Here is a 21,782-nt window from a genome sequence, read left to right as displayed (position 1 = left end):
CGGTCACCAAAATTCAAATTTTATATTATATGCACACCTCAAAATATCCATTTAAGTCCTGGGTTAGGCAGGCAAGCTGATATGGAACTAGAAGCGATGAAAAAGGTCACAGAAAATAAATTGTGGTGAGAATCCTGGTAAGGCCAGTATGCAAAGCTGGCTGTTACCTTCTCTTAGACACACACATTTTTTTCCTTCCTTGAGTCATTACCTGTGTTTCCCTGTGCTGCACTTCAGGGATTATCCTACCCCAGAGTATATATTTTTCTCCCATCTCCAGTTATTTCTCCCAGGGGCTTTTGCATTTAAACAGAAAGCTTTGGAAAACTGAAGCCCATTCAAAAACAGAACGAGCTTTCTACACAAACGCTTCCTCCACAAAAAAGGCGAGATATTTCATTAAAATATATTTCCTCCATGTGCCCACCTGATGGAATAAAACCTGATGGAATAAAACGTTGGCTTGTAGTTCCCTCAAAAGGGGCAGTTATCCTGTTCTTCTGACTTGGAGGCGACCCTGCTTTTCCCTCGCTGCCCATCAGTTGGCGCCTTTTGCCTCCCCCCCACCAACCCCCCCACACCCGATCCAGCTTTGGGGGCTGCAGTTGTTCCGCAGCTCTCAGGTCACATGGCCTGGCAGAGCGAGGGGGAGCCCTGCGCGGGAGCAGCTAAAGGAGGAGGTAAGGCTTCTGCTGCTGCTGCCCGGAGGGATTCTGTAAAGGCACCGCTACCGAAATCGGCCAGCCTGGGCTACAGCGGCGGTGGCCTCGGCAAGTCAGAACGCTGCTGACCGCCTCCACAGGGTAGGTTTTCTCTCCGGCTGGTGTCGCGGACACGCGCGCCAGCGAGGGGACACGATGTAGGAGCGGCAGCGACAGGCGCTGGGAGCGGTGCCCAGGAGGCCTGCGTCCCCGCTGTGCTCTCTGCAGGCTGGCTCGGCCGCGGCCCCGCCCTCGGTGCGTCTGCCGCACAGGGCGGGTGCGGCTGGCTCTCCTGCGGTCGCCCGCCCAGCCGGGCTGTCACTGGCCGAGGGATGCAAACGCCTAGCCCCGCAGAGTCGGGCCGCGCGGACAGCCCGAGCGCTGCCGCCTAATGGCTGCCCGGCAGCGGAGGCCCCTCCGAGCGTCCTCGGTGGGGCGCGTCCTCCCGCGAAGGTGACCCGAGGAAGGCCCCCCCTCCCCGCTCCCGGAAACGCCTGCGATTGGAACGCCACTCGATGGATTCGGGCAGTCCGGGCCTGCAGGTGGGGAAACTGAGGCCGGAAGGCAGCGGGGACTCCTCAAGGTCAGCGGCAACCCCTAGATGCCAAGCTTCGGGTTCTCCTTTAATATTCTCTTCCCCCCAAAGAGATAGTTAGGATGGATGGGTGTGTCTCAGCCCTCGCTCTGGCTCTCGCGCCCAGGCATCGCCCATGCCGCACTGCGCTCGCTCGCAGAGATGTTGTGGGGCCTGAACCACCGCAGGTCGCTGTGATCTGGTATCTCCTGCTTGGCCCTTGGGACCACAGCGCATCTTCAATGATCTCATTATGCGGACTATCAGCAAATCAGCAGGTGTGTGTGCTCTGGAATGCCTGTTTCCCCAAGAGAAATAAACCACGTAAAGGAAATAGTTGAGGGGCGTATTTCCAGAGGGTCCTTATGCCCCACGTAGGTTATGAGGTCAGAAGAGCAGCAAGATGTTTCCAACTCTTGACATGAGAATCAGAAGAAAAAAAAATTGGACATGATAATAATGAAGCAAAAAAATCAGAATAAAAAACTACAGCTTCTAGATAGATGAGATTCTGTTTATTTCAAATATTTTTTACATTTGAAGTTTTATATTAATAATGTAGAATAATAGTATATAGTTTTAATTTGCTTTACCCATAGAAAAATCAATATTTAATTTCCAGTTATTAGTCTCTTGCATTTATGGGGATGGAATATTTTAAGTGAAGTAATTTTATTGTAGTTTCCCTAATTATAATTTGAAACACTCTTTAAAATATCTTCATTAATTTTTTTGAAAATCGTGACGGTAGTCACCTGACTAAATTTGTCAAAACTTTGAAATATACAGTTAAATGGTACACTTCGTTGTAGCAAAGTATGCCTCAATAAAGTTGTTTTTTAGGCAGGATGGGGGCATTCAGGGTGGTATGATTGTAGACTAAATTTTTTTTAAAGCCAGGAGGAAATTATGCTAAATCATGAGAAAATAACACAATTAAATAATAAAACATGTTATAAAGTCTCAGTTATTAAAATAGCAGAGCCATGGCACTAAAATACATAAAAATGTAAGCTGGGCATGGTGGCATGGCTTACAATCCCAGTACTAGGGAGGTTGAGGATCTCAAGTTTCATGACAGTGAGGGATTCATTGCAAGACCCTGTCTCAACATAATATGTAAGAATTAACAACAATAAAATCCACACGCTTATGAGTATAAGATAATATACCAAAATGTAACTATTTAAATTAGGGGTTAAAAGAGGATTTAGGTTCCTTGCTACTCTGCTCAGTCTCAGTGTCCCTGTGCCTGGCACAAGACTCAGTGTTGAGTGAGTACAGGTCATTGATGCCATACGTGTTCTCTGCAGGCATGTAGAAGGCCAGCAGGAAACCTCCTTCTCCCATGCCTCTCACCTCACTTTCATTAAATTGTATTCTTTGTAAAAAAAAAAAAAAAAATGAAATGGTCACCTATATACATTTTCTTCAACATAGTTGTCCTTCCCTTCCCATTTATCCCCACCCCCCCATACACACACACTTCTATTACACACAGAATTTAAGTGAAAAATTCTTACTGATTCTAAGTAGCATAGCTCATCATTTCTGCCAGGTGTATTCCTTGAAGGAGAATTCTTTCCATGGTCAAAGGGATTGATACCCTGGTATTATCTACTAAGATTACACCAATCTACAAACAAATGTGCATCTTCTGGACCGTATTACTTCTTGGAGTAAATTGCATTGAGATTGTGTTACAAGATTAGTTTTGGGACAAGGACCATCTTTCTATTATCAAGTGTTTCCAGTAGAAAAGTGTTTTTTAAATGCATTTGTTAATGACTTTTAAAATATCCTTTAGTATAACTTTATGTCTATGCTCTGCCTGTTTCTGCAAATTATTCATAGGTATTCCATTTTTATTCTAAATATATTCCTTTTCCATTTTGTCTTTTTTAAAAAAATCCATTAATTAGGTTTGATTTATGAGGTGAAAACACTTATTTTATATATTTTATGAATATATAGTATGTATATCTTCAGAGGTAACCAGTGGTACAAACACACCATGTATTACTTTATGTTTTTATGTTGTTACCTACCATATTCTAAAAAGGTTTTCTCTGTTTTTCTTTTGTTTTGTTTTGTCATTTCTGATGGTTTTTCATCTGATTTTCTAGAACCCAGAAGCAGTAATAGATGTTAGGTGAGAGCAGGGATCCTGGATTTACTTTTTACTTCCCCATTCCAGAATCTTCATTAACCGTGGCAAGTTTACTGTGCCTTAGCTTGTCCAGCTACAAAGTGTAGTTAATAATCACTATAGGCTTTTTATGCAGATCCACTCAATGCTTAAAAGAGTGCCTGGCACATAAGTTTCTGGGCTGAGTTAGGAAGAAGTCATTCTCTGCCCTGTGTGTGACTGGGTCTATGCTACTCCCGATTTTATAGCTGAGGAATTATGGTCCATGTAGGCCAAAAGATTGACTGGGATCTTATGTTTGCTCAACAGTCACTAAATCTCTTCTCTGCATAGAGTAGTACTATCCTGGCTCTGTGAGGCATAGTGAAGATAAATTACACCAAATCCAGTAAGAAGGGACTTGAAGGCCTGTTGAGTGAAGGGTTCTGCGTAAAGCCATGAAAGTCACCACCAGGTATCGTGGACAGTATGTGGGCTCCGAATTTCCTGCTTACAGTGCTAGAATCTATTTCTCCATCCACATGGGATCAATTGTACTTCTATTTGAAAGCTGCTTGTTTGATCTAAAGAAATGAATTAAAGGTTCTAGCACACTCTGGAAGATGCAGTGAGAATTGGACAAATACCTACTTTGTATCTCAGGGTCACATTTGTGGATTCAACTTACTGTAGATCAAAAATATTTTACAAAACTGAATGTGTGTATTTATTTTTATTGTCATTATTCCCTAAAGAATATAACACAGCTACTATTTATAAAGCATTTGTCTTCTGATGGGTGTTAGAGATAACTTAATGTATTTAAAGAGTGCATAGCTTGCATGTAAAGACTGACATTTTATATAAAGAATCTGAGCAGCTTCAGATTTTGGTTGGTGTCCGAGGGGTAAGGAGTCCTTACACTCAACCCACCTTGGATACCAAGGTAGAAAGTGATAAATAAATGCACCGGTTTAAATTCATGCAAAGGATCTTAATACATGTAATGAAAGAGCACTTAGATCTGGTTGGGAAAATCAGGTTGGCTTTTGGGAGAACTGTATACCTCTTGATCTTGTGTGTAAAAAGGGTGCTACTGGAAAGGTTATTAGAGCTGAATTCTGAGGGATCTTGGCAAAGCATTTGGATTTTCTTCTGCAGACACAGGGGAATTATTATTGACCAGTTTTATAGAAAAGAGTGCTGGTCTGACCCAGGCTTCAAAGGATCTCATGGTAATGGAAGCTGTTAGCATAGCTTGTAGCATACCACCCCAGGCTGACAAAGGACTCTAAAGGCAGGCTCTTTTCATATAAACAACGTCTCCAGAATGATATATATATATAAGTTGTTTTTTTTTTCGAGTCAGCATGCATAGCATGGGTCTAGTTGTGGAATTTTCATAATATTGTTGTCCTTACTTGTCCCCTAGGCCCCATCACCTGCCTTTCTGCTCCCCTCTGGCTGCTCTCTTACCTCTTCCCAGTAACCCTCTCTTTTCATATGACTTATATTCCATTATCGTCTTTCCCCCTTCCTCTTAAGATCTCTACTCCTCTTGAGGTCCACTTTGTCCCCCATATAAATACACAATACACAATACACACACACACACACACACACACACACACACACACACACGCTAAAGTACAGGCTCTATGTACAAGAGAAAACATGGCATTTGTTTTTCGGAGTCTGACCTATTTTGCTTAATGTAATGATTTCCATTTCAGCCCATTTTCCTGCCAAATGTCATTATTTTACTTTTGTTTTTATGGGTGAATAAAATTCTATTTGTTATATATACCACATTTTCTTTGTCGTTCCATCTGTTGATGGACATGTAGTTTGCTTCAATTTCCTGCCTGTTGTGAATGCTGAAATGATGAGTGTAAATATACAAGTTTTTAGGTTTGTAGTCAGGAGTGATACATCCAAGTCATATGGTAGTCTCTGTCTCTGTCTCTCTGTCTCTCTGTCTCTGTCTCTCTGTGTGTGTGTGTGTGTGTGTGTGTGTTTGTGTGTGTGTGTGATTTCCGTAATGGCTGCATCAGTTCACACTCCTACCAGCAGTAAATGGTGCTTTTGCTTTCTCCACATCCTTGCTAGCATTGCTGTCATTTTTTCTTGTTGGCCATTCTGATTAAAGTGTAATAGAATCTCTAAGTAGTTTTTTCAAGATTTATTAATTATTATTTATATGTATGACTGTTTTGCCTATGTGTGTGTGCCATGTGCATGCCTGATGCCTGCAGAAGCCAGTAAGGGGTATCACATCCCCTGATTCTGGAGTCATGGATGGTTTTAAGAAGCTGGTATATAAGCGAAAGCAGTCATTTCTTGAGTGTTATTTTTCTGGTTAGTAATTATTTTTAACAGTACTCAAACACTGTATGTCGTGAGACACTAAAATCAAGAATGGGCCTCTTATTTCATCTTTAATTTGTTGAGATCAGCAGCGCAATCACTTGTAGAAACTGTAAAAAAAAAAAAAAAAAGTATCTCCCAGTCCCTTAATTTTTTTTCCATAAATGTTTCTGGCTTTGGAAGTTAACTGTAGACAATTATGATTCTAATTTGTTGTTCCTCTGGTTCCCTTTGTATAAGATAGAGCCAGGACTGAAGAAACCAAGCATGTGTTTACTATAGCATGTCTTCAAGTAAGTGGAACATAGTCCAGGGGTATAGAAGGGTCTTAATGATTAAAACCATCCACTTGATTACATGCCTGCAAATTCCCATAATCCTTCTGTAGTTTATTTAATATCCTTTGTAAAGCACATGACATGTATCTTTTTCTTGTTTTGAAGTTATTTTAACAAGACTGAGTCTTACCTGGTTTTCCTTTCCAAACATTGTAAGTTGTTTTTTTTTTTTTGTTTGTTTGTTTATTTTTGTTTGGTTTTGTAGTTTTTGTTTGTTTGTTTGTTTGGTTGGTTGGTTGTTTTTTTTGGGGGGGAGTGAGTATTGAGACAGGGTTTCTCTGTGTAGCTTTAGAGCCTATCTTGGCACTCACTCTGTAGACCAGGCTGGCCTGGAACTCACAGAGATCCACTTGCCTCTGCCTCCCAAGTGCTGGGATTAAAGGCACGCACCACCACAGTCCAGCCCCAAATATTGTAAGTTGTATACCAAAATGATTAGTTTATTATTTCAGTGCATACAAAGAAGATTGTTTTATTACATTTATTATTAATCACTTCTACTATCCATCCTCATGAGGGATGCACATTACCTATGCCAGGCATTGACTCTCAGTGTTATCTTCATGGTTCAAGGAAGGATGGAAGGTCATTAATCAGCTCAGATCCAAAGCATTGAACAGAAGTGTGGCTGTTTCTCCCAACTAAAAACCAAGATGGTTAAAGGCACATGGAGAAGGAATGCTGATGTCAGTACTGTGTCAATGAGAGAGTGCTAGCCTGTCTATCAGTGTGGGTTAAGGATGGTTATGGGAGGATTTTTTACATTGAAAAAAAAATCTGTTTATTTTAAATATATTGTACTCCCCATTGAATATTAAGCCTAAAATTGCCCTGCTATGTCATTAAACTCATAGCTCTTATCCTGAAAATGGTTAGAAAGCTGAGCAACAGCTACATGCAGTGGAGGACAGAAGCAGGTGAACAGGTGTGTGCTAGCCCAGCATCGATGGCCCATTCACAACTGGCCAGTTGTCTGATGTCAGTTGGTAGTCAGTCTGTAATTTAGCCAACTGCCTTATCAATTGCAATGGTTGTTAATAAAGGTAGATTCAAGTGGGAAAGTTTTTAGCTGAGCTGGGTTTCCTGTAGTTGTTCTCTGTAAACAGACAATCTGTAATGTCTAAATCTTTGGATTATGACTCTTCCGGAGTTTATGCCGTGTTCAGATGTGAAGTTGGTTACTTGTTGACAGTTTTCTTGCTGTATCAATGAAATACACATTGTCATGACAGTTCTTGCCAGGAATTTCTCAATAAAATGGATTTTTTCAGTATTTAAATAAATATTGATATGACCCCCACAAAGAAGCTACTATATGGATACTGGGAAATGAAGCTGTGTCCTCTGCAAAAGCAGGAAGTGCTTTTAACCCCAGAGCCATCTCCACAGCTCTTAAAGTAGTTTTAATTTGCATTTTCCCAATGGCTAAGGATATTAAATGGTTTTTGTATATATTACCATTTCATTTCTAAATTTTTATTTTTGAGACTATAATTACAGCATTTTCCCTTCTCTTTCCTTTCTCCAAACCTTCCCATATGCTCTTTCTTGCTCACTTTCAAATTCATAGCCTCCTTTTTATTTATTGCTGTTATATGCAAATATAACATATATGTCTCTATATAGCCTGCTCAGTCTATATATGTCTATATAGTCTATTTATGTCTGTGTTTTCAGGGCTGATAATTGATATTGATATCCAATATCAATATCCATGTGATAGTGAATAATCAATTGGTGTGTTCTTCCCGGGGAAGACTGTTTCTCCTGCTATTAGTTTTCCTTAGTTGCCTATAGTTGTTTCTGTAAAGTTGAGGCCTCGAGGACTATCCCTTGTCTGCTGTTATCCTTGTTCAACTCATGGTTAGGCATTTGTGTTGATGAGACTTCATGACTGTAACTTCATATATATGTATGTATGTATATATAACATTTTTATTTAAATTTGAAACAAGCTTGTTTTACCTATCAATCCCAGTTCCTACACCCTCCCATCCTTCCCTGTTCCCCCCACCAACCTTCATCCCATCCCCTTTCTGCTCCCCATGGAGGGTGAGGCCTTCCATGGGGAGTCTTCAAAATCTGTCATATCATTTGCATTAGGGCCTAGGCTCTCCCCGATGTGTCTAAGCTGAGAGATTATCTCTCTGGGTGGAATGGGCTTCCAAAGTCCTTTCATACACTAGTGATAAATACTGATCCACTACGAGAGGCCCAGTAGACTGCCCAGTCCTCCCAACTAACACCCACATTCAGGGGGTCTGGGTCAGTCCTCTGCTGGTTTCACAGCTCCCCCTTGTTCAGGTCAGCAGTTTCTATGGGTTTCTCCAGCCTGGTCTTGACCCCTTTGCTCATCACTCCTTCCTGTCTGCAACTCGATTCCAAGAATTTGGCTCAGTGTTTAGCTGTGGGTGTCTGCTTCTTCTTTCTACTAGATGAAAAACTTCATTACTTTAACTTCTGATGCTGCTTGGAAACAGAATCTCACAGCAAAGTTCCTGATCATCCGGCTCTTAAATTTTTCCTGCCCTCTCTTCCACAGTGTTCCTGAGCCTTAGTTGTTTTGTAGATGTAGCCATTGAGTCTGAGCTTGACTACTTTGCGTTTTGATTGGTTGCTGTTTTCTATAATGGTCTCCTTCTGTTATAAAGAGAAATTTTCTTGGTGAGAGGTGAAAGCTGCACTTTTCTGTTGGTGTAAGGATAAATATTTAGCATGAAATTAGGGATTATGTTTAGGAAGGTGGTACTTGTAGGATCTTACCCTGTATCCATGACTTCACTAGTTATTTTACCCTCCTTCTTCTGTAATTTATCTCCCCTCCCTAAATAGAGCCCCCTTTGCCCATTTACCCAGTTATATCATTTGTACTTGCTATTACCCTCTCTATTGCTCCTACAACTCCCTACCCCAACTATAGTCCCTTTTTACTTTCTTGGTTTCTTCAGAAACCAATATGCCCTCACATCTGAAGATTTGGAACTAGGAGCCTCCAATGAGAGAGAAAATAATGTTTGTCTTTCTGGGCCTGGGTTACCTCACTCAATATGATCTTTTCTAGTCCATTTACATGCAAAGATAATTTCATTTTTATTTACAGCTGAATAATATTCCTAGTGTGTACTACATTTTCAATATCTGTTGACTGAAGAACATTTAGGTTCTTTGTTTTTGTTTTTCTATTTCCTAACTGTTGTGAATAGAGCAGCAGTGAACATGATGTATAGTCCTTTGGGCACATATCAAGGAGTGGTATAACTGGGTCATATGGTAGGTTTCCTTTTAGCTTTCTGAGTGTTCTCCACACAGATTCCCATAGTACCTGTACCAGTTTGCAACTCCAACTGCAATGAATGAGTGTTCCCTTTTCCACATGCCCTCTCCAGCATCTGTGGCTAGTTGTTTTGTTGATCTATATTCTGATTGGAGTAAGATTAAACCTAAAAGTTGTTTTGATTTGCAGTTTCCTAATTGCTGTGAATGATGAACAAGTTTTTGAGATATTTTCTAGTCATTTTTTCTCTTCCTTTGAGCTCTTTGTTCAGGTCCCAGGCCCTGAAATTGAGAAGGGTATCAAGGAGGAGAGAAGTAAGAACCTGCTAGGCCCTTTGACTCAGGTGCCTAGGAAAGTGGTGGTGTCTTTCATGAAGGAAGGTATACTTGAGAAAAATAGACCGTTTCCAAGTACTACCTTCCTGGCACAGTGTGCTGTTCTGTCTCTCAAATCCCTGTGCCTCCTTCTGTTTAGTTTTCACAAGATACACTAAAACACACTTTCTACTACCACTCTGTGTACATTCAGACAAGCCCCAATCTGTGCTTCTTTCTCAGCGTCTTTATTCTTTTATTGCTTTCTAAGTCCTGTGCCCTCAATGCGGTAGTAGGTAGAACCCAGTTTGGGGAATGGCTGCATTTAAGGTGGAGTACTTTCAAGACATATAAGTAAGAACTTACCTCCCTCTGTGGAAGTGAAGCAGTTGTTACCAAGCTGACTTAGAAAAACCTGTCAGACTACAATCTTAATGGAGTGTGGGCCTTGGCAGATAATCTTACAGGTGGCAATGGACTTCTGGGAAAAAATGCCAGAGTAGTCATCTAGACACAACCTTCCTTTCTTCTGCTTCTCATTATGTAAGCATGCCTCACCTCTGCCTGCATTCGTAGGTTGGGAGAGAAACTGTGAATGAAGAACGTCCTATGTATTTTGATTCAGTTCCTCGAGGTCATTTATGTTAAACTATATCTAGAGAGTGCAATAAACAATGGGTGTTGGTGGATACCTCCCAAAATAACCAGAACCTACTCTTGCCTACATAACTCATGGATTTTTGCCAAGCCATACATCTAATCATCAAATGAGGGGTGTGATCCCATTTTTATGGCCCACAATGGGTATGCCCATTTGCAGTGTTCAAATGTTCAACAATATTTTCTCCTCCTGAGGGCATGATCCGTATCTCCCCCTGACCATTGACTTCAGGCTTTCCATACCCTCTTTGTGCTCTAGGTTTTTAGAAACATCTTTGTGTTTCTGTGCCCTCTGTTGAATTGGGAGAGTGATTATGTAACTTGGCCATGTGCATGGTGCAGTAGCTCTAAGAGCTACTTTGTGGCTTTCTCTTTTTTACACTGCCATGAAGCCAACAAGATCAACAAAAAGGGGGCAGTTTTATCTGTCCATTGTAGAATGTGCACAGGGCACTGAGCTTTCATTAACCTTTGTGGGCAAGTAACAAGAGCAGAAACTAAAGCTTAGTGCTCAGAAAGAGGAAAAAGCAACAGTCTCCCCCTCCCTCTTTCCCTCTCCTTCTTACCCTCCCTCTCTTTGTCTATTTCTCATTCCCCCTCTCTTACCTCGTATAAAAAGCATACAAAGTAATTTCAGAGTACCCTGGAATTAGAATCTACTCATGTAAAGCTTAAAAGCCACATCGTACACACGGGCTCTCATGTGGTTTTTATTTCTTCTGTGGCATGTTCAATAAAATACTAAATATTTAAGTAATGTAATAAATATTTAAATAATACAATATATAAATATATAAAAATTCTCACTGCTTCTTATCTGTAATCATATATATGTTTGTCACCCCACATATGAAAGCAGAAGCATCCAAACACTTTAGTTTTTTCAAACCACGCCTTCTCTGACTTGAGTTCACCATGGTTAGGGGACAAATCTTATGGCCTGTGAGGGTTTGGGACTTTCTTGGAGCAGCTAAATCCTGTGGCTCTTTGTTTCCGGTTGTCAGCTTCCCCCTTCCCTTCCTCTGCAGAAGAGTGAGTTTCCTTGCTGCATATGTGGCCAGTGGATGGGATGAGTGGATTTGATCTGTGGCACACCGGCAAAGATGCAAATTTGACTTGACCTTAGCTTCTACCAGACCTAAGAGCACAGCCCTGGTAGCTATTTCCTCTGCACCTTGATCCATAAGGAGAAGTACATTGGCTGCCTGCTTCTAACCTACTTTTTGTACCTGAATCCAGCAGGGCCATCAACAGGCCCATGTGCAAGAGTGCTAGGTCATTATCATCAATCATAAAGGTTTGTGGCTGTTTGTCACTCCGTGGAGCTGACCACTTCAATCAGAGACTCTAGGCATTGCCAGTTGAGTCCTCCTTCCCTAATCAGCTGTGGAACTGCTGCTTTCTAGCAGTTTAACAGACTGTGAGATTCTTGTGGTTTTATTGCCAACAGTGGAGAAAGGTCTTGGGATTAAAGTCCTCTTTATGTTGATATGAGGCACTCCCATTTCTGTTCCACCCGACATATAATTGTAAGCCAAAAGCATTTATTGTGCAACTGGCATTTGCTAAGATGACTGCCTTATTTTGTTGAATTTGCATGTAATCTCTTCCTCTAGATGGTTTAGCTCCCTTAAGTAATAAGCAAGGTAGGGAGAATAGTGGGAGCAAGTAGCCACCCAAATGGGCCCATTCCCATAGCTACTACACAAGATGCATGGGATTCCCCCAGTTCCAGTATTGGGTGTCCAGTAGTAGTGATGAGAACTAATATAACCAGGTGATGTACATGTCTATGATGAACTAACTCTGTGAACTTAAGCAGATCAGAGGGGGAAAGAACCAGTTTATAGTACACCGATGCTCACAAATCAGCAAGCCTAGGGTCATATGCTACCAAAAACTCCTTGCTTCTTTCCTTCTGGTTGTTCTACAGATCTCTTGACAGTACAAGAATAGTTTGACTCATGTCTGTGTTCCCAGGACCATTATCTTTTGTTGCAGACTTGTCTCCACTTAATTGAAATGTGTCACAACACTGTAGAGAGGTGTTTGGTGTTCTACATGACTGTGCAAGCCAGGTGAGAATAACTACTCTGAAAAACAAGCCCCCAAATCATTATTTGGTGGCACAATGGTCTACAAGTAGCTCACAACACTAACCAGTTTAGGTGTTGGGGGATGTGGAAGAGGTGAGCTGTTGGGGCAGACCCTCTTATACTTGTAGCACACTACAATCTGTTGCACTAATCGGGCGAAGGCCTAGAGATTGAAATAAAAGACAAAACGGGGTAATTTGTGTAGCTGGAATGCTGAATGACATTTATTTAGGGATGGAGCAGGCTGATATACTGACTTACAGCACAGTGGAAAACAATCAAGGGTCAAGCATGCAAGTTCTCAGGCTTAGTTCATCCCCAGCAGATGTGTGTTAGTAAATCAAGAAGAGTAAGTTAGCAAGAACTACTCTGGTGCAAGATGTTCCAGCCAACAGCTTCAGGCTTGCTCAAGGTGCCTCAAGGGTCCATGTAGGACCCTGTAGGTCCCCCTTTCTTTTAATATAAACTAACACCTGTCTTAGGTGGCAGAGGACGTCAGCATAATTCCTTACCCATCATTGGAGAGGTCACCCAGTCCTGTAACCTTCCTGTATTAGGTTGGATATTTGCCCCCTTCTGCCTTACTGTCTCTGGTGATTAGTTTGTCTGTAAGTTCATCCATACTTGTGCAGAGGCCCTTTCTTGAGCTAAAGGCAGTAGAATATGTCTTGTTTGAAAGTTGGCCTGGGTCTGTCTAATTCTGTGGCATTGTAGGCAGATCATTCAGATAATACCAAGGGTAAGGGCTATGAGCCCCACTGAAAGAGAACTTGCCCATTCTCCAATTAATCTGCCTGCAAGTTGAAGTCCTTGTAAAATGTCTTCTGCACTGGCAGGTGGTACTCTAGTTTCATTGATGTTAATAATATACATGGCTAAAGCATGTATATAATTTAAAAACTCCATCACTCAAGGATCCCTGGAGAAAAGAAAATACAACTGATGTATTCTCAACTTTAGCAGGTGTAACACAGATGTGTGTGAAAGAGGGAGAACAAGAAGTCATAGGGACCTCCCACAATAAATCCAATTGTTCCTATAGGTAGCTAGTTTGTAAATTTAGTTTTAAAATGCCAATTTGTACTAGATTATCAAGTGTGCTTTGGGTGACTAAGGCTTCAGCCAATTCACCTGATAGTTGATCCACTGTGCTTGCAGTATTTACTGATTGGGAAAGGGCTATCCTTGAAACTGTTGCTGCAGTGGCAGGGGCGGCACTGGCAGCTTTGATCCCGAAATTTCCTTTCCTCTCTGCTGCACAAGTTGGTCATCTGTAGAGGAGGTCTCTGACATAGGTACCACCTGGGGTACCACAACAGCTGTTGTTTCATATATCCAGCAGCTAACCTTGACAGACCTGCTGAGAACAATTGAGCCTTCCTCCAAAATTAGTAGCATTAGTTACAACAAAGAAGGGAGCCAGAACACAAGTGCCTGAAATGAAGATGAAATTCTTATCCTTTGGACTAAAATGGAAATTTATAGCTGCTTTACCCAAACTATAATTAGTGGTCAAGAAGAAGGGCCATACCTGTGCGCATCTGAGAACCTTCTAAGAAAAGGTAATGGCTAGCACCTGGCTCCCACTCAGTGTGGCTCTACATAGCTGCATCCAGTCACTAGGGGTGCAAAATACTGTGAAAAAAAGCATGGAGCCCATAAGCAGTGACAACCTCCTTAAGTTGTTTTATATCCTTGAAATTTAATGGGTTGTGCTCCCTAACCCTGTTACCCTGAGGATCCACTGTCTCAGTCACAGGGAAAGCTTGTCTTTCCATTCCTAATGCTTCTACCTTGGTTAGTAAATGTTTGACCTCCTCCTCTATCCCTCGAGGCGCAGAGGCCCTACTAAATGGATCACAAGAAAAGGGGTTGTTCCACGGAGGGCAGCATTTGCACTCATCAGCTTCAGCAATTCTTTAATTGTTTCATTTCTGCTTCCCAAGTATCTTCTTCATCAGTTACAGTAGGACTATCATCTAGTTGAGGTCCCTCTTGTTCCCTGATAGATATCACAGATTCTAAATCTTGTACTTCCTTAAAAGTCCTATTCAGCTCTGTCATTTGTTCTTTTACTTTAACATTGTTGCTCAGGAGCATATCTTTAACTAGACACCAAAGGGAAAAGGTGGCAATAGGGAAATTATCAGGCCCCTTTTCTTTATAAGCCTCTTGGAGATCTCTTTTTACCTGTTCCCAATCGGGGATGTTGAAGCCTCCAGAGTGCATAAACCAGGGACTATGTTTCTCTAAGATGGCAATGAAAGTGTTAGCTGTCTTAATTTTAAACCTGGTGCCCTGTTTTTTCACTAGGGCCACTAATTGCCCACTAAGAATTTGTTAGAGTTACTGGCACCCATCCTTCAATACACCCTCATTTACTTTGCCAGCTGGCCTCTGAGGGCGGTCTCTTAGGTGCTCCTTTCTTCCTGATCTCGGTGCCCACTCTACAATCTGTTCCACTAATCAGACGAAAGCCTCGAGATTTAAATAAAAGACAAGACAGAGGGTCATTCTTGCAGTTGGAATGCTGAATGCCGAATGTCTTTTATTGAGGGGGGGGGATGGAGAGGGCTTATATACTGACTTACAGCACAGTGGAAAGCAATCAAGGGTCAAGCCTGCAAGTTCTCAGGCTTAGTTCCTCCCTAGCAGATGTGTGTTAGCAAATCAAGAAGAGTAAGTTAGCAAGAACTACTCTGGTGCAAGATGTTCCAGCCAACAGCTTCAGACTTGCTCAAGGCGCCTCTGGGGTCCATGCAAGGCCCTACAAAGTAGCTCACAACACTAACCAGTTTAGGTGTTGGGGATGAGGGAGAGATGAGCTGTTGGGGCAGACCCTCTTGTAGATCCATAGAAACTCTCCATTCAGCTCACATCTTATTAGCAAGCCCTAGTAGTATGACCCCACTCCAAAGAGGGGGAATGAAGTTCAGTGTTACTGTTGAAAGCAAAACCCAGGAATGTGTGGGAGAGCGGACAGAGAGCACAACTGCAACCTTGTGAGACACAGAGAGCCCTCCATCATTCACAACCTGTACCATTTTCTTCTCTGTGGCTGCAAAGTGTCCTGCTTCTGAAGCAAGAGTATCCTTTTGATGCTACAGCTATCACTTAGCCTTGAATTAAGTTCTATGGATTTTGTATTAGCTTCCTTGATGTTAATTTTTTTGTTTGGTGTGAATCTTTTCTATCAGAATATTAGAATTTCTTGCTTCTCAAACATTACCTGAATATGAGCATCAATTCTATTTTTTTCAGAGTGTGTGTGTGTGTGTGTGTACATATGTGTTCAGTTTGTGCAGATGCATGTGGATATGTGTATATGTGCATGTGGAGGCTAAGAGCATTTCTCAGGTAAATGCACCTTACTTTTTTCTCTTTTGATATGTGTATGTGTGTTCACACACTCATATATATGAATGTGCGATGATGAGTTGCACAAATCAGAAGACAAACCTTCAATATCGGTCCTTCCCTTCTACCTTGTTTGAGGCGTTCTCACAAACTTGCTGGCCCCAAGGAATTCTGTTTGTGCCTCCCATCCCCTATAGGAATACTGGCATTATAAGCATATGCTTGCTACCTAAGCTACCTTTTATGTGGGATCTGTAGATTTGAACTCACATCCTTATGCTTACACAGCAAGCACGTTTCCCACTAAGCCATCTTTCTAGCCTCTGCCTTTATTTTTAATCTCAGGTCTGGCAGGGAGTTTGATTAGTAGGCTAATCTGGCTAGCCAGTGAGTACAGGGGTCTGCTGGTCTCTACCTCCCCAGTGGTAGGATTGGAAGGATGACCCTCCACATACCACTTTGAGGAGGGACTGCTTTTAGGGTTCAAACTCAGATCCTCTGTGTACATGGCAAGTGCTTCACTGATTTAGCCATCTCTCTAGCTCCATGAGGCATATTTTAATGACATTTTTACTTTATTTTTCCTCTCTAACGTGTTTTATATCCATAGTAAATCCACAAGACTTATTACTTCTATTTGAGAGCAGAGGAATCCAGGGTACAGAGAGGTGAGGTGACTTCCCACCAATTGAATAGCAGATCTGAGGTTCCCACCTCACACCTGTGCTCTGAGCTATTGGGTCCGAGGACATTATTTTCCATATCAAGCTGTTCGTTCCTCTGCTTACCCTACCTACCTCACTGAATAGCCCCATTATAGATACTCCAGTGAGATACTTCCCTCCCATCTCAAAGTCTACAGTTTGTTTGTATAAGGAAGATGCCTTCTCCCAAATATAGTCCTATACAAATAAATTAGGAAGACAATCAGAATTAAATAATTAGATTAAATGAGATTAGAGAAATCAAAGATGGTATTAAATAACAAGGACCACCAAGTATTCCTCTTTTTTGTTGGGATATACAGAAAAGGTTTTTCAGAAATTACAGTCAAGTATTATGCATTGATGCTGCAGCCACCCCTATCTATGTATATTTCTTCTGTGTCAAGCTTTGTTGTCTGTGTGCCTATGTTAACTCCCATGTCTTTGTGGCTAGTGAATGTAAATAACTTTACCCACTGCCAGTGACTTTATGACACACTGTGACGCTAACATCACATCTTTAGGCATAGAGAGTTGGTTGAATGCACAGGGTATGTCTGATCATAAACAATGAGAGCATCTCAAGGCTCACTGACAAATACAACTCAAGAAAACAATCACTTCAGAAAAGCCTTTCGAGTCTCCAACAGCTAGCTACGCAACCTTGAACAAGAATTTATGACTTGATGTGTGCTGGGCTGCATTGTTGGGATCTTTTTAAAGTTATGTTTTCTGATTCTGCTTTCTCTCTTTAGGTTTGACTGAGATCCAGGATGATTTGTTCTTGGGACCAGACATGACCAAAAGTTGACCTCATGACCACATCAACCTCTCCAGCTGCCATGCTTCTCCGGAGGCTTCGGCGACTCTCCTGGAACAGCACTGCTGTCCAGCTCTTTATTCTAACTGTGGTGACATTTGGCTTACTGGCCCCTTTGGCCTGCCACCGGCTTCTGCACTCATACTTCTACCTGCGCCATTGGCATCTAAACCAGATGAGCCAAGAGTTCCTGCAGCAAAGCCTGAAGGAGGGAGAGGCTGCCCTTCACTACTTTGAAGAGCTGCCTTCTGCCAATGGTTCGGTGCCCATCGTGTGGCAGGCCACGCCCCGCCCCTGGCTGGTGATCACCATTATCACCGTAGATAGGCAGCCTGGCTTCCACTATGTCTTACAGGTAGTGTCCCAGTTCCATCGGCTTCTGCAGCAGTGCGGCCCCCAGTGTGAGGGCCACCAGCTCTTCCTGTGCAATGTGGAGCGGAGTGTGAGCCATTTTGACGCTAAGCTGCTCTCTAAGTATGTCCCTGTGGCCAACCGCTACGAGGGCACCGAAGATGATTATGGCGATGACCCTTCAACTAACTCGTTTGAGAAAGAGAAGCAAGACTATGTCTATTGCCTGGAATCATCGCTGCAGACCTACAATCCAGACTATGTCCTGATGGTAGAGGATGATGCCATTCCAGAAGAACAGATCTTCCCAGTATTGGAGCACCTTCTGCGGGCTCGCTTCTCCGAGCCACACCTCCAAGATGCCCTGTATCTAAAGCTCTATCACCCGGAGAGGCTACAGCACTACATCAACCCAGAGCCTATGCGGATCCTAGAGTGGGTTGGCGTGGGCATGCTGCTGGGGCCAGTGCTAACCTGGATATACATGAAGTTTGCCTGCCGCCCAGGCTTCAGTTGGCCTGTCATGCTTTTCTTCTGTCTGTATAGCATGGGGCTGGTGGAACTGGTGGGCCGACACTATTTCCTGGAACTGCGGCGCCTGAGTCCCTCCTTGTACAGTGTGGTTCCTGCCTCTCAGTGTTGCACCCCAGCTATGCTCTTCCCTGCCCCTGCAGCCCGCAGGACCCTCACCTACCTGTCCCAAGTGTACTGCCACAAGGGCTTTGGCAAGGACATGGCATTGTACTCTCTGTTGAGAGCCAAGGGGGAGCGAGCCTACGTGGTGGAGCCCAACCTCGTGAAACACATTGGGCTCTTCTCCAGCCTCCGGTACAATTTTCATCCCAGTTTACTCTAGGAGTGCTCAGAAATGCTTTTCTGAAGTTGGCTATTTCCTGGAAAGACACACAGAACTCTTTCTTTAGACATGGTTGCTTGTAGATACTCCATTGTTTAAGGTCTCGAGGTGTAAATGCACTGGGACAGCAGAAGAATGCACCTAAGTCAAGAGCCTTGGCTGGTAATCGTCCAGCAGGAACAGCAGCTTGCCACAGGTCTGGATCTCCATCCCTCCACACAGCCACACTGCCTCATGCAGTCTGTCCCACTCAATGAGGATGAATGTCAGTGACAGTTACCTTCTCCCATTCTCTGTGAGCTCTGCCCGGTGATAGAGCTTGTGACTGCCAAAAAATCTTGTGCACAGTGGTGTAAGACTTGTGTTAGGATTTTAAGGGTAGAATATGGTGAGTTGTTGAATGCTTTTGAATGGATTCCTTTCTCACAGGAGTGAGAATGGATGTGTGCTTAGAGTATATGCCCAAAGAGGCAGGGCCATGCTGACATATTCTATTTGTTTTCCTCAACCTGGTGTAATAAACATGTAAAAGTTGTGCTGTGCCACTTGTCTCCGAGGCAGTGATCTGGCCCTTCTGGAATACAATGACTTCTTTCCCTATTTACCTGTAGTGTGCTTACAGCCAATGCTGTCGCTGAGAGCTTTAAGCCACAGCAAAGACTGGAACCCTGAATTACTCAAATCCAGTTGCTTCGAGTTAATACTAAGTTAATGATGAACATTTCTGTTATAGTCAGATTTCTTGGCAGGGAGACATTGCAGAAGGACACAGAAGAGTGACCTCTGTATGAGGACTATACTAGGAGCAGAATCTTCTCCCTACCTTTGTGGCCACAAGGTTCACCCTCATTTCGTTTTTCTACTGGTAGCATTATAGTACAGAAGACCAAGTATGAGCTGTGAACTCAAAAGACCCACAGTTTGTGTGTTCACGGGATAGGGAATGCAGGTACACGCATGCATGCCTGCGAGTGTGTGTTCGTGTGTGTGCGCGATTTTTATATTTAGTTTTGTATTCTTCTCTCATGTATTACCACAGTTTCCCTGCCCTCTTCTCCCAGTTCCCTGTCCCATCTCCCCTATCCCGTAGAGCCACTCCTTCCATTTCCCTTCAGAAAAGAGAAGGCCTCCCAGGGACATCAACCAAACATAGCATACCAAGTTGCAATAAGACCAGGTATTTGCCCTCATAGTAAGGCTGAGCAAGGAAACCCAGTAGGAAGAAAAGGATCTTAAAAGCAGGCAAAAGAGTCAGAGGCACCCCACTCACACCATTGGGAGTCCTACAAGAACACTAAGCTACACAACCATAACATATATGCAGAGGACCTAGGTCAGACTCCAGGCTCCCTGAATGTTGAATCAGTCTTCATTAGCCTCTTAAGCCCTGGTTGGTTGATTCTGTGCTTTTTCTTGTGGTGTCCTTAACTGCTCTGGCTCCCCACAATCTTTGCTCCCCCTCTTCTGCAGGATTCTTCAAGTTCTTCCTGATGTTTGGCTGTGGGTCTCTGCATCTGTCCCCATCAGTTGCTAGATAAAATCTCTCTGATGACAGTTACGCTATGTTCTGGTCTACAAGTATAGTGCAGTATCATTAGAAACCACTTCATTAACCTTTTTTTTCTGGCCTTGTTTGATCTCTGGGCTATCCAGATTTTGGGTCCTGGCCCTCCAGGCAGGGTCAGGGATTCACTTCCTCCTGTGTCATGGGTCTCAAACTGGACCAGTCATTGGCTGACCACTCGCACCACAATTTCTGTGCCACCTTTACCTCAGCACATCTTGCAGGCACGAACAGTTGTAGACTACTTCCTGAACAGAACACTAATAGTCCAGGCACTAAGGTCAGCAATTAATAAATGGGACTTCATGAAACAGAAAAGCTTCATAAGGCAAAGGACACCATCAATACGACAGAACAAGAAAGATTTTCACCAACTCCACATCTGATAGAGGGCTAATATCCAGAATACATAAAGAACTTAAGAAACTAGACATTTTTAAATTGTATATGTATGTTATATGTTTATGTGTATGGGATCATGCTCATGTGTAATGTGTACGCACACTCAATTCCCTGCTATAGTTTTTGAGACAGGGTCTCACTGAGCATAAGGCTCACCACTTTGCCTGGCCTGACTAGACAATCATATCTGCCTCCCCTCCATGGCTATTATGGGTGTGTGCTGCTCTGCCTGGCTTTGATGTGGATGCTGGGGGAAAAAAACCTTAGGTCTGCATGTTTGTGTGTCAGCCTCTTATCAACTGAGTCACATACTAACCCACACTAGTATATTTTGAGGAAAGATACTTGTTATACTCTTTAGTAGGGACATGGGCCTTTTGCCTGACACCTACATGCTTGAGTCCACCCACTGCTAGAAATAGAGGCTTGCTTTTCATTGTGTCTAAGGATGGACAGCTCAACTTACAACCAGCCCCATGTCCAATCAAACAAAAACTGATTGTTCATTCTGGAAATTAACTGAGATTGTTGTTGTTATTCTAGGACTAAAGTCTGAAACTCCCTTCTCTTAAATCTCACAAACAAGTGTCCCTGGATAATACTTATTAAACTAGCAGCCAGCAACTGTCTTCATGAGGATGAATAATTACATTAGGATTTAACCTTTGCCCAGTTCGGATGTCACTCTGTGTCTGCTTCTAAATTTCCATGGTGTTTTTCTATCTTGATGCCTGTCCAGCTCACTGAGGGAGAGGGTTAAGGTTTGATCACCCTTGCTCCAGGTAAACAAGTTCAGACCCTGCCACGTGGAAAAGGCAGCTAGCAGCTTCCTATCAGTGCTGAAGGCCCATTTAAGTCCTGGGGTGGGGAAGGGGATGCTATAAGAGAACTGAGGCACTCATCCCCTATGAGGGGACACAGCTTGTCAAGAGAGTGGAAATCTCCAACTGTCTCATTCATCTTTCAGAATTTAAACTAGCATCGTAATGCTTAAGAAGCCACTGAGTGATCTGCATCAATGCACCAGTTCAGATCAAAGTGCTGAGACTTCCTAAAGAGGATTCTGTTATCTTCTGGTTTTTTTTTTTTTTTTTTTTTTTTTTTTTTAATTTTTTGAAATTTTGTACAGAATCTTGACATGTTGCCTGGGCCTTAAACGTATGATCCTATTGCCTCGACATCCTAAGTGCTAGGATTATAGACTATGCTTAGTTTATCATTCTCTCTTTAATTTTTTTAAATGTATTTTTTTAATGTGTGTGCAAGCACACACACA

General features: G+C 42.6%; 1 protein-coding gene across 3 annotated transcripts; it reads left to right on the top strand.

Annotated features, from left to right (window-relative positions):
* Nucleotides 1-715: 715 nt before the first annotated feature.
* Pgap4 (post-GPI attachment to proteins GalNAc transferase 4) lies at nucleotides 716-19,082 on the top strand. Of its 3 annotated transcripts, none has more exons than XM_051187799.1 (2): nucleotides 716-803; nucleotides 17,269-19,082. In XM_051187799.1, the coding sequence occupies exon 2, from the start codon at nucleotides 17,329-17,331 to the stop codon at nucleotides 18,538-18,540; it is 1,212 nt and encodes a 403-aa protein (XP_051043756.1). In that variant the 5' UTR covers nucleotides 716-803; nucleotides 17,269-17,328; the 3' UTR covers nucleotides 18,541-19,082. The 3 variants fall into 3 exon arrangements, with proteins under 3 accessions (XP_051043756.1, XP_051043754.1, XP_051043757.1); XM_051187797.1 differs by lacking the exon at nucleotides 716-803 and adding an exon at nucleotides 1,021-1,243; XM_051187800.1 differs by lacking the exon at nucleotides 716-803 and adding an exon at nucleotides 1,021-1,284.
* The last annotated feature ends 2,700 nt before the right edge of the window (nucleotides 19,083-21,782 follow it).

Source organism: Phodopus roborovskii, unplaced genomic scaffold (genome assembly GCF_943737965.1).
Source record: "Phodopus roborovskii unplaced genomic scaffold, PHOROB, whole genome shotgun sequence".
NCBI lineage: Eukaryota > Metazoa > Chordata > Mammalia > Rodentia > Cricetidae > Phodopus > Phodopus roborovskii.
The sequence above is the reverse complement of the archived record's forward strand: the minus strand, read 5'-3'. Positions and strand labels throughout refer to the sequence as shown.

What these genes read in the sequence shown, in the direction of transcription:
- Pgap4 (XM_051187799.1), top strand. Translation starts at nt 17,329, where the DNA reads ATGACCACATCAACCTCTCCAGCTGCCATGCTTCTCCGGAGGCTTCGG.